Source organism: Natator depressus, chromosome 10 (assembly GCF_965152275.1).
Source record: "Natator depressus isolate rNatDep1 chromosome 10, rNatDep2.hap1, whole genome shotgun sequence".
Classification (NCBI taxonomy): Eukaryota; Metazoa; Chordata; order Testudines; family Cheloniidae; genus Natator; species Natator depressus.
In genome coordinates, this window is record NC_134243.1 from 54,712,832 (window position 1) to 54,726,596 (window position 13,765).

The window sequence follows — 13,765 nt, forward strand, 5'->3', positions numbered from 1 at the left end:
TATCAAGCATATGTATTATAGCTTCCCTGTTATCACGGTGAGGCTTTGGGTAAAATGTGGGAAGACGAATGAGTTGGTTCATGTGAAAAGATGAAGTCACCTAGGGAACGAATTTTGGGTGTGGTTTGAGAGTGACCTTGTCTTTAAAGAAAATCGTGAAAGGGTGCGTGTGCACCATTAATGCCGCTATTTCTCCTATCCTCCTAGCCAAGGTGATAGCTACTAAGATTCCTATCTTCACTAATATATGTGCAAGAGAACACGTGGCCATAGGTTCAAAAGATGGTCTAGCTAGACTCCTTAGAACTAGATTCAGGCCCCATGTCGGCGTGGGGTGTCTGGATTGAGGGAAGAGGTACCCTGTGCCCTTGAGGAATCTTTGTTGCTGAGTGAGTAAAGACTGAATAACCCTCAATGTGCTGGTGGAAGGCTGTTATGGTCACAAGATGTATTTTGAGTGAGCTGAGGGATAGCCCCGCCCTCTTGAGGCCCAGTATGTAGTCTAGCATGACGGGGTGGGAGGAGGATACTGAGGTAATTTGTATAGAAGTACATCAAGACTGTTTGATATGAAGGGACGACTACATGGGTGACCATTTGCCCTGAACCTTGTGGTTGTTCAGATAGGCTCCCTAGCCTATTAGGGATGCACCCAGGCTAGAAGCAATATTTGTGGGATTGTGTAAATGGGACCCCGCATGCATACATTCATAGGGCCCTTCCACCAATCCAGGTAGTCTTTGACCCTGAAGGGCATTGACAGAAGTTTGTCTAGTCTGTCTCTGTTTGGTACATAGACAGACCTGAGACATGCCTGCAGGCACCGCATGTGTAGTCTGGCATGACATATCACAAACATGTATGCTGCCATGTGCCAGAGAAACTGGGGCATTGTCTGGATGGTTTATGTAGGCTGGCCTGAACTGTCTCTATGAGACTGGATAGTGTGTGAAACCTGTTTGTGGAAGCAGTGCCCTCACTTGTAATGAGTCAATATAGGTACCTATGAACTCCAAGCACTGCACTGGAGTCAGGTTGATTTCAGGCACTGATTTGTGCACCCTAATGCATGAAGACATATATAGTCCTTTGGGTGTCTCAAAGAGGATCTTTGAAGGAGAGGGCTCTGAGAAGCCAGTCATCCAATTAAGGTAAATCATGATTCCCAGGTACATAGGTAAGCTGCTACTACAGAGAGGACCTTGGAGAATACTCTGAGTGTGGTGGAGAGGCCAAAGGGAAGTACTCTGTACTGATAATGGTCCTGACCGAAGGTAAACCTGAGGAATCGCCTGTGGGATGGCTGGATCGATATATGAAAGAAGGCATCTGGAAGGTCAAGGGCGAGAACCAATCTCCCTGTTCTAGAGATGGGATAATAGCTGCTAGTGTGACCATCTTGAACGTTTGTGCCTTCACACATTTGTTCAGCGCTCTTACATCTAGTATGGGACAGGGGCAGCATTGGGAGCGGGGCTGAGGGTGGTACAGTCACACCAGAGTAGCTGCTGGCGCGAGGCGCTAGCTCCCGGGAGTGGAGGCCCCATATTCTGCTCCTTTTACCACTGTGGTTCTGCAGATACTGATTTATATCCACAGATATCCGCGCAGGGTTCTAACTATCTGAGTCCTGGCTGGAAAGTGGTGGAGCTGATAAGGAGACTGGAGGTGAATGCCCCTGTGCGATTCCAGGGATCAAGACATGTTGGGTACTGAGGCCCCGGTACCACACAACAGGGATTCTGGAGTCCTGGTGACCATAAGGTTGCTGGAAAATCAGAACTTCTGCAGTACTGTGGTGATCGGTACCTTCAGGGTCTGTCAGTGTTGACTCGCTGGTACCAAGGAGAGCCAGACATGCCTGGGGGATTCGGCAGGGGTGTGTGTGTGTGTGTGTGTGTGTTAAAGATGTATGTTTGTTTTTATTTGTTTTAAACGGGGGAAACTAATGGAAACCTTATAAAACTGAAAAACATTGAACATTGAATGGAAACTGTAAGAGCAGCTAACAAAACTGAATGTTAAGGTAAGAGAAAGCAGACTGCTATTAGCCGTATCTGGCCAAGGGCAGTTGAGAAGGAACTGAGGGTGGTTCATGCATGCAATGTTAATTTGCCTCAAGGCAGAAAAAGAGAGAGGGAGAGCATATGTGTGGGCCGAACACACACTGCTACCAAAGAACTTCAATCATAGGCGCAGGGCAGACACACCTACAGTGGAGCACGCATAGGGGCACTACTCGAAGAAGAAGCTAAGTTAACAAAGTATTCCTATATATCTGCACTGATTATGCACAAAATATATTAAATTAAGATTTAAAACATGTTTTACATCTACTAGCAGTGCTAATTACATAATAATAAGATAATAAATACCCAGTACAATAAAAACTATTGCAGTGGAGCCTACTTACATAAATGCTTGTTCAAGAGTAAACTTTTTTTAAAAAGCCCATGAGTTAAACCAAAACACAAAGAAAAATACAGTGTTAACCCTTAGCATTAAATAAATATTTTGGAGAGGAATAATCCTTTTACAAGCTTCCAGAGCATCAAATGATAACAGAAAACAGAAGCTCACAGTTGCAGAATTGTGTTTGTACAACCCCTGTATGTCAAATGCATAGTCAATAACTTGGCATACACAATTGCATTAATAATCATGGTAATTACACACAAATAATGTATGCACAATTTGGAAAATCTGATTTTGAAAGGTTTAAAGAATTTAACTATATATTGAAAGAGCAACAAAGTAGCCAAAATAATGAGAGTTATTTTGGTGCAACACAGATGTCTGGTTTCTACTGCTGCTCAAATTTAGAAAGAGTTAACACAAACAGCAAAATCATTCAATTCAGTAATATCAACACCATCTCAATCCTTTGCAAGCATAAGGAAAAAGTAATAAAATAATCTGACTTAGCAACAAATCACAGGTTTGTTAATGGCTATATTACTGTCAATAAAACGTTTTTTTCCCTTTGCTGTCACAAACAAACAGAACCCCCAACACAGCTCCTTTGTTTCGAGTGCTCAGATTTCAATACAATATTCAATATTCAATACAATATTATATATGTTATGTTAGGAATTTTTTAATGTACAACACAGGACTAGGAGCACATTTGGTTTCTGTCTAAAGTGTTGTAGCCTAAAGTCAAAAGTGTTCAAGGTTTTGCTTTAATTTGCTCTTGGCAAATAAATCCTTTTTTCCTAAGTGAATGTCCCTAAGTATATCCAATTAATGGATAGGCTCCATAAAACATTTTGGTAGCTCTTTTTGTTGAGAGAATATCTATATTCTAGATATTCATTCATACTCAATCGTCTGCTTGACAAGTTGAAATATGATAAATTATTCAGCCGAGGCTACTATCCATTTTGGATTAAAGTGAGGACTACTAAATGTTTTTTAAACTCATCAGCAAACTCGGCTTGCTGAATTATTATCTAAAGGATAAAAAATGAATACTATTCAATATTGGTTGGATATATCCTGTTTGAACATGAGAAAGCTTCATTGGTTCCCTGTACCATGCTTTAACACGATGACAAATAATACATAATGTTTATCAGTTAAATGGAAATAAATTTCCAAAAAGAATATGTTCAAAACACTTATTTTCTTTAGTTAATAACAGCAACTTTTATGATTAATGTAATTTTAGGTCATAACCAGGGAGAGGTATGCAACATGGTCCTTTTTACTAAAGTCCATGATTCTATAGTAAATGTGTTAAAGATGAAAACAGTCCCACATCTCTTTATTGGTTCTTTAATGAATATATGTAATGAGAACCATTCAATTCATAATTAGCATGTGGTATAACAAAGCCTCTTTTAAAATAATACTAGCAAGACATTTTTTACTTATTGGGGACATTAACTAGACCAGACAAACCAATAAAATAGCGGAAAGGTATCTTTTTAGTGTGCCTTTTAAGTCTTCTTCTATGAGAATTTGTAACATCCAAATGGTGGGGATATAGCTTGAAAGTTACAAGTTCATTAATGTTCTGATGTAAAAATTTCTCTGTGTGCCCCAAACGTTTATTATTCTACACAGAAATAACAATTTCTGAGGATACCACAGGAGACCTGTGTGAAATGTTCAAAACAAAATTGTAAAGTAGTTGACATCTACTGGGCTCAAGATAAGTTGCAAATTAAATTTCACTAAAATTTTGAGCAAATCTAAATTGGGTTTTTGGTTTGCATTGAATGTGAAATGTGCAACTTGCCTGATGTAAAAAAAAACCTGGTGAAGGTTTTGACTCAGTTTCACTTTGAGATTTGAGCAAAACTGGACCCCAAACTCAAAGTGAAAACTCAATGGGTTCAAACCCACAACACAAAGCCACTGAAAATATTTACACAAACGCTTCAGGAGAAAAGCGATGAGATGCACACAGTTCTTAAGTATGTTAGTTTCAAATGTTTAACATCCATTGCAGGTCAAGGAACTGCCTGACATGACTAAGAAAGCAGTATCACTTACCACAAGTGAGAGAGGCCTTTTCCATGAGACAACGCCAATCAATCCTGACAACAGCACCTGAAATCACGTGAAAAGGGTCAGCAAAGAGACACAGATTTTATACTAACACCTAAAAAAAGTAACAGTATCTTTTAAGAAAAAGAACAATACTCAAACAAACTGTAAGACAAGTGATTGGTTTCCAAAAGTGCTGGGACTAGAAAGTAAATAGTACAAGATAGGCCATTGAAACAAATAATGTAGGCCATACTTATAGGATGGAGACTCTACACTGGGAAGCAGTGACTCTGAAAAATATTTGCGGGTCATAGTGAATAATCAGCTGAAGGTGAGCTCCCAGGCGGATGCTATGGCCAAAGGAACTAATGTGATCTTAGGATGCATAGACAAGGGAATCTCGAGTAGGAGGTTATTTTATCTCTGTATTTGGCACTGGCGTGACTGCTGCTAGAATACTGTATCCAGTTTTGGTGCTAACAATTCAAGAATGATGTTGATAAATTGGAGAGGGTTCAGAGAAGAGCCATGAGAATGATTAAAGGATTAGAAAACATTTCTTACAGTGATAGTCTCAAAAAGTTCAATCTATTTAGCTTAGCAAAGAGAAGGTTAAGGGTTTATTTGATTACAGTCTCTAAGTAGCTATATGGGAACAGATATTTAATAATGAGCTCTTCAACTTACCAGCAAACGGTTTAACACAATGCAGTGGCTGGAAGTTAAAGCTAGACAAATTCAGACTGGAAATAAGAGGTAATTTTTTTATTTTTTTATTTTTTTTAAACCAGTGAGAGTAATTAACCTTTGGAACAATTTGTCAAGGGTAATGGTGGATTTGCCATCACTGACAATTTTGAAATCAATATTTAATGTTTTCTAAAAGATACGCTCTAGGAATTATTTTGGTTGAAGTTCTATGGCCTGTGTTGTACAGGAGGTCAGACTAGATGATCATAATAGTCCCTTTTGGCTTTGGAATCTATGAAATCTCATGCTATTTTCAACATGGATGAAAACACATGGTACTATAAATCTCTCAGCCTCTCTCCCCCTACCCCACCCAGGTTTCTATAGAGATTTCAATCTGATTTCCAGATCAAAATGGTTCTAAAAGTTCAGAATAAGTCTCAGACCCATTTTCACCATTCACTAGTAAGTCACACGACCTGATGTGCTGTATGGTTTATTTTAGTTAATATTTTCTGTAACAACATTAACTGAAAGAAAACTTTCAGAGAGATTTTTTGCACTACCAGAATGGTTATGCATGGTCCTCCATTGCAATTTAATAGATAAACAGTTGGTGAAAATTCGCACAAACATATTGTAAAAATAAAACCTAACTTTTCCTACCATTTATTTGCTATGTGCATTAGTGCCAGTCAAAAACCTCTATCTCTGCAATTTAAAATGTCTAATAGCTCATAATGTGTAGCCATACCACTTCAAATACACACACACACACATACACACACACACACACCCTTGTCTTAATGTGCAATATTATGCCATTACTTATTTGTAATCATGAAAGACTTTTGTTGCAACAGGAAAAAATGTGGTCTACAGGATATCTTCTAAATTATTCAGGCGATTGACAGATCTTAGGCAGTGATATGACAGATGAGTGACCATCTAAGGGTTATGCAGGGAGCCTTCATCACATAACTGAGTGACATGTTTTATAGAGCATATCATCAGAATTTGGAAATACTCAAATTTTACAGCTCTTGCTCCAGCAAAACTGAATCATTGAGAGTTTTACTCAAATATGGACTGCTTAGTTTCCAAGTAGAAGTGTGGTATCCACACCAAGATTCAACCATGCAAACCAAACTGGGCTCTGAGAGTTAAGCATGTTCTTTCCTTCTCACACAAAATCTATAGTAATAAAAATGGTGAAGGCTCAATTATACTCTCATTTACAATGTTGTAATCCTTTTATAGCAGGGAAAAACAGGACACAGAAAGAAGTCACTATCCCGGTAGGAACAGCATAGCAGCAGCAGACACGGCGAGAGCAGGCACTGAATGCTCTATGCTCTGCCCTCTGCCCTCTACTTAGGCCTGGTCTACACTAGGGGGTGGGGGCGAGCTAAGTCGGTCTAAGTTATGCAACTTCAACTACGAAAATAGCGTAGCTGAAGTTGACGTACTTAGAGCTACTCACTGCGGTGTCTTCATTGCGGTAGGTCGACTGCTGACGCTCCCCTGGCGACTCCGCCTACTCTTCTCGCTCCAGTGAAGTACCAGAGTCAACGGGAGTGCGCTCGGCAGTTGATTTATCGCATCTTCACTAGATGCAATAAATTGACCCTCGCTGGATCAATTGCTCCGGAGGTAAGTGTAGACATGCCCTAAGACCATCTAGCCAGGAGAGCTGCTACAGTGCACAAAGGCCCAGTGACTTCTAGCTCCTCCACAGTACCCTTATGGCAGCTGCCTCAGGACCATTCTCCCATGGATGGCAAATCCCCCAGGAGCCTCAAAAGGGGACATCTTACATAGCTGGAGCACCCTGCTGATATAGAGCAATGACATCATGTAATATTCAGTAGTTCACTGACACTATCTGAATTAATACGCTTTGGACTCTTTAGGATTACTTGCACTATGCTTTATAACTTCTGCCATGTAAAAGGAAGCTGAGGACTAAATAAAAAAATTGGCCAAGGGGAGAGGGAGAGATGAAAGAAGAGAGCGTGTGTATGTATGTGTAAATGAGAGAGAGATATTTGGTTCAAATTAAAAACCAGTTAAAAACCAAACAGGAACAGGTAGAAAAAGACAAGGGAGTAATCAAAAAGTAATGCATGCTGATAGAGAAAGAATATGTGGTATAAGGATGATGATTTCACATGAGTTTGAGACAGCTGCATTAGTCACACCTCACCATCATGCATATGTAAATACTACATATTACAAAAACAAAAAAATAAAACCCAAAAACTTGTTTAAAATAGTTTTAAAGTATTTTATTGGGTCTAGCTCTCCATATCCCTCAGGCTTCAGACACAGGTGAGAATTACAATGAATTCAACTAGTTTCAGAATAGCAGCCGTGTTAGTCTGTAATTGCAAAAAGAAAAGGAGTACTTAGAGACTAACAGATTTATTTGAGCATAAGCTTTCGTGAGCTACAGCTCACTTCATCGGATGCATTCAGTGGAAAATATAGTGGGGAGATTTATATACACAGAGAACATGAAACAATGGGTGTTACCATACACACTGTAACCAGAGTGATCACTTAAGGTGAGCTATTACCAGCAGGAGAGCAGGGGGCGGGGGAGGGAGTGGAATCTTTTGTAGTGATAATCAAGGTGCGCCATTTCCAGCAGTTGACAAGAACGTCTGAGGAACCGTGGGGGGGGGCATAGTGGGGAAATAGTTTTACTTTGTGTAATGACCCATCCACACATCTTCAACAAAAAAACTTCAAAAACAGACTCCAACGAGAGACTGCTGAATTGGAATTAATTTGCAAACTGGACACAATTAACCTAGGCTTGAATAGAGACTGGGAGTGGATGGGTTAGGATTTAATTCTATTCATTTCTCCAAACAAATAAAAAACCAACCAACCAACCAACAGTTAAGATTGCTCAACTGAACACACACAACCAGGCAACCCCCACCCTCCAACACACACACAATATAAATAACTTAAATAAAAACTGAAATAAAAACTAAAACAAAGAAGCAAAACAACAACTCTAAGTTAAAGTTTCATCCAACCCTTGCAACATAAAACCGTGATTTCTTCCTCTCCGCATTACATCTCCTCATTTATATCCACTTCTCCCAACACATAAGCCTCCTCCCTGTTAACTCCACATAGAACTTTGGGGGTAAAATCCTTGAGATCTGGACTGAACTGACTAATTCCAGTGGTGTCCTAAGGATACAGTATTCTCCCTGTCAGGCATCTGAGGAAGAAGTGGTTTGAGAGATATAAGTAGCCATACACAGAGTTATTAACATTAGTTAATTTTGTTATACTACATGGGCAATTCAATATGTATTAGTGGATAGTAATTTTGTATTGCATTTTTCAATTATCGTAAAGCATATAGAGATAAAGATAGGCATATCAAGAAATCTAAATAAATTAAAGTTTATTTTAGTCCAAATTCAACCCTCAGACATACAAATACAGCAACACTTAGTCAGTGGGAACTGAATGCTTATATATGAAAACAAAATTTGGTCCAGAAATTTAGGTTTAAAACTTATAATAAATACATTAAAATATAATACAACTTGCTCATCCTATCTGTGATTGTAACCCAATTTTTATATCAACAAGCACCATATAAGCTCCTACTATAAATATATGGCTGATGGACTTGCTACTTAACAAATAATGCTGCAGAATTATGACATGAAAAATATTTGTATCTGCTCTATGAGCTCACTGAAGTCAGGTGTTTTAGTGTGTTTTTTACACTACAAAACATTAATTTCATAGTCTGGAGCAATACATTTTAGCAATAACTAGATTTGATGGGATTTAAGTTTGCTGAAAATTGTATTCAAGAAAAGTGCACACTGGAAAAGACATCTTTTTTGTATTTCCACTAGAACCTGTAAATGCATAAATTTTAAGATATTTTTCATTGTGAGACTTCAGTGTAAGCATCAGAGGAAAATACATACACAGGGGAAAACCCATGAAAGCATACTAAAAAGTAAATTGAAATCATCTTATGGATTCTGACACTAAAGCCAATATGCAGATAATATCAAGCATTGTTGTGTGTAGCTTGGATTCTACAATGTTTCTCATGTCATATATGCTAGACGTCTCTTATTACTGGAATTTTACTACAGTACTACATTTTTCTGAAAGTTGGCAAAGGCAGAGAAAAGGAATTTTTTTTTGCAGTTAATTAAATTTGTTCACATAGCTAGGATAGCCTATTATTACTATTATGATAAGTGTCCCTGGACTGATAATCCTGTAATGCAGAACTGCACTCAGGAAGGTAAAATGACAGGATTAGCGAATTCAATTTCAGGTTAGACAGCAACACGCTCTCAGTAAAACAAATGGGCTGACTGAAACAGCAAGGTAATTAAAAAAAATCTTAAGAAAAATAACAAGGTAAGTATTGGTATAAAACACACACACAAAACCACTATTTCTCAAACCTAATACAAGTGAGTAATTTCAAAAGGTGATTTGTTATACTGTAATTCCTATGAGTAGAAATTCATTTGTACAATTTTTAATTGTCTTCAACAATTCTCCACTTTATTTCTATTTACCATATACTTCCCACTCTGCAAGTCAGCACCTACCTGCCACATTTAGGGCACTGCAGAAAGAGGAAGGGAGCAGTCCCTCTGGTTTTCTGAACTGCAGTTGTGCCTGGCCTTTACATAGGCCTGCAAGGTATGTCTGAATGGGAATTTCCTTCCACCCTCCCTGCTTGTGCACGACGTAAGGGCCAAGCACACCTGGCCTGTTATAAAAAGTCCCCTCCACCGATACTTTATGCTGCAACAATGTCTTTAATGTTACCATTGTACAGTTCACAAGCAGCAACTGTAATTCTGATAATTACAGATTATTTCTCATTTTTTTTACTCCACAAAACTCTAAATCTATTTAATCACTGACTTCACTGAAGTAACATCAAGGGTAAATTTGGGTCATTACTTATGTGCATTCTTTACTACATAAACAGAGACTATGTGAAAAGTTACCTCCAATGGCAAGAGCCATCAGCACTTTAAGCCGTAGTGATCATAACCATTTAGTTATAAAAGAGGACTCCAGAGAGCATATTATGGATAACTCACTGGATTTCATTAAGGAAGTAACAGACTTCAAATAGAAAGTAATTTTTCCCCCTCTCTTCCGTACACCCAGTTTTTCAGGAGCAAGCATTGTAAAATACTGCTGTTCAGCATCTTCTGTCTTTAGTATTTTCTTTCATTTTCATATTATATGAATACCAAATCCATTTTGGACAAAGTAAATAGAAATAAACAGGTTAAATATTATATATACAAAAACTCTAGCATTTGAAAGTGAGGAAATATTTGATTTTCAATTGCTCATGCAACCTTAATTCATCCTTCATGTGAGTTCAGCCTGAGCCCTGAATGAGACAAGGATCAAGTGGAAAAAATAGTTTGCGCTCATGTAATTAAGGTCATACGTCTGCAGAAAGGGGGAAAATTAAAGTTGCGTGGACAAACATAATTCCAGCATTTCGTTATTTTCTAGTGCTTGACTTTACAACCTAAATAACGTTCAATTTTATAGTTTGCACGTGTAATTTCCTAGCTATTTTTAAAGGGACAAAACAAATTCCATTTTGTACAATTGTAACAAATTCCCTCATCATACATCATCAACAGGGTTTGAACTCTGAACCTCAAGCACCACAGCACAGATTTCTAACACATGAGCTACAGAACTAACTATATTAACTAGCACAAGGAGAAAATGGATCCCAGAGTTGGGAGAAGGACTGCTAGTGGCATCTGTTGCATACAAAGGGTGGTCATGGGGGAGCCCAATCCAGCTCATTCTCTTCCCTACCATGAGAAGTGGGAAGCTCCAGTACCTTGAGCTGAGTGCATTAGGTTTTAGTGGAAGACTTAACTGGGCTCTCTCCCTGATTACCATCATCTCCCAGAAGTTGGGGGGCCTCCTGGCCCATGTTATGCCAACAAGGATTGGACACTAAGGCTGTGTGTTGGGAGGAGGGGTTTTGGGGGAGCCTGGCTTGGTTCTTTCTCAGCCCTCTCAAGAGATGGGGGAGCTGATGTCCCCAGGCAGAAATGAGAAACTAGGATTTGAGGAGGGGGCAAGCACGTTGTCAAGGGACCTCTTCCCACTACAGCTGCTCTGGCAGCTCCCAGGCATTCCCAACATAATGCCTCCTGAAATTACTGATACTTGATGGAAGTGCAGGCTGGGCTTTAAGAACAGTCAGTGAGGAGTCCAGTGGTACCTTACAGACTAACAAATTTATTTGGGCATAAGCTTTCGTGGGTAAAAAACCCACTTTTTACCCACGAAAGCTTATGCCCAAGTATCTGTTAGTTTTAAGGTGCCACCGGACTCCTCACTGTTTTTGTGGATACAGACTAACACGGCTACCCCCAATACTAGAACAGTCAGTGACATTAGCAAGCTGCCAAAATTTTTCTCTCTTCAAAGTGTTAGGCAACTAAATATATGGGTTACTAGCAGTCCTCCTTTAGAGAGATATTAGAGAGAGAGATGTGGCTAAAACCAGGGGACACAGTTTATGGACAGGAAAACTCTTCCTCTCACACAGCTGGACAGGAGGTACTGATATGCTGCAATGAGAAACTAATGCTAGTCACAAGCCACTTTACTCCTGATCAGGAGTGCAACAAATCACACTTTAAAGTGCCCATAGCTAACCCTGCTCTGGCCTGCTTGACTCCCTTTGAAAAAAGATTTATTTCCGTTTATTCAACAGCTAATGACCACCATCCTATGCTATGCGTGCCACGCCATGATTCAGTCAACATTATTACAAAAACTCAGATTGACATCTCTTTCCACAAAAAACTTTAAAATTCACCCCCCAAACGAGGGAGGATAACCTCACATGACCATCCTTTCAACCGCTATGTCTACAATGGCACTTTTGTGGTTAAAACCTTTGTTGCTCATGGGTGTGTAAACCATCCTGAACGACAAAAGTTTTAGTGACGAAAAGTGCTGGTGTGGACAGCACTTTGTTGGTGGGAGCCATGCTCCTGGTGATGAAGCTACCACCCGTCATTGGAGGTGGTTTTATTTTGTCGCCGGGAGAGAAAAAAGAGCAGCTACACAGCTTACAATGGCGCAGCTGCAGCAGCACAACCGCAGCATTGTAAGGTGAGCAGTGTAGACATAGCAGTCTCTCATTTTCTTCAAATGCCCTAGAGAACAGACAGACTTGCATGTCCCAAAGCGTGCAAAGGACTGGAAAAAGGTAAATATAGTGCCAATTTATAGAAAGGAGAATACGGACAATCTGGGGAATTCCAGACCAGTCAGTGTAACTTCAGTACATGAACTGATAATTGAGCAAATAATTAAGCAATCAATTTGCAAACACTTAGAACATAGTAAGGAAATAAGTAATAATAAGAAATTATTTGTCAAGAACAAATCATGTCAAACCAACAGCTTTCTTTGACAGGATAACAAGCCCTCTGAATAGGAAGGAAGTGGTAGATGTGATATATCTTGACTTTAATAAACCTGTCTTATTTAACAATACTGTCTTGCTTGACCTTCTCATAAATAAACTAAGGAAATACAACCTAGATTGAGCTTCTAGAAGGTTGGTGCATAACTGGATGGAAAATCATTCCCAGAGAGTAGTTATCAGTTGTTCACAGTCCAACTGGAAGGGGTCCCACAGGGATCAATTCTGGGTCCATCTCTGTTCAATATCTTTATCAATTATTTAGATAATGGCGTAGAGAGTACACTTATAAAGTTTGTGGATAATACCAAGCTTGAGGGGTTGCACGTGCTTTAGAGCAGTGGTTCTCAAAGCCAGTCCGCCGCTTGTTCAGGGAAAGCCCCTGGCGGGCTGCACCGGTTTGTTTACCTGCTGCGTCCGCAGGTTCGGCCGATCACAGCTGCCACAGGCCATGGTTCGCTGCTCCAGGCCAATGTGGGCTGCGGGAAGGGTGGCCAGCACATCCCTTGGCCCACGCCACAGGTAAACAAACCGGTCCAGCCCGCCAGGGGCTTTCCCTGAACAAACGGCAGACCAGCTTTGAGAACCACTGCTTCAGAGGGTAGGATTAATACAAAATGGGAAATGACTGCCTATGAAGAAGTACTGCAGAAAAGGACCTGGGGATCATAGTGGACCACAAGCTAAATATGAGTCAACAGTGTAATACTGTTGCAAAAAACAAACATGATTCTGGGATGTATTAGCAGGAGTGTTGTAAACAAGACACGAGAATTAATTCTTCCCCTCTACTCCGCACTGATTAGGCCTCAACTGGAGTATTGTGTTCAGTTCTGGGTGCCACATTTCAGGAAGGATGTGGACAAATTGGAGAGAATCCAGAGAAGAGCGACAAAAATGATTAAAGGTCTAGAAAACATGACCTATGAGGGAAGATTGAAAAAATTAGGTTAGTTTAGTCTGGAAAAGAGAAGACTGAGGGGGGACACGATAACAGTTTTCAAGTACATAAAAGGTTGTTACAAGGAGGAAGGAGAAAATGTGTTTTTCTCAACCTCTGAGGATAGGACAAGAAGC

General features: G+C 39.7%; 1 protein-coding gene across 2 annotated transcripts in view; it reads right to left on the reverse strand.

Annotated features, from left to right (window-relative positions):
• ENTREP2 (endosomal transmembrane epsin interactor 2) overlaps window positions 1-13,765 on the reverse strand; it is a 391,860-nt gene that overhangs the window by 242,158 nt on the left and 135,937 nt on the right. For both annotated transcript variants that reach the window (XM_074966203.1, XM_074966202.1), the window contains exon 2: window positions 4,501-4,557. In XM_074966203.1, the coding sequence (XP_074822304.1) occupies window positions 4,501-4,557 (57 nt within the window). The remainder of the gene's footprint in view (window positions 1-4,500; window positions 4,558-13,765) is intronic.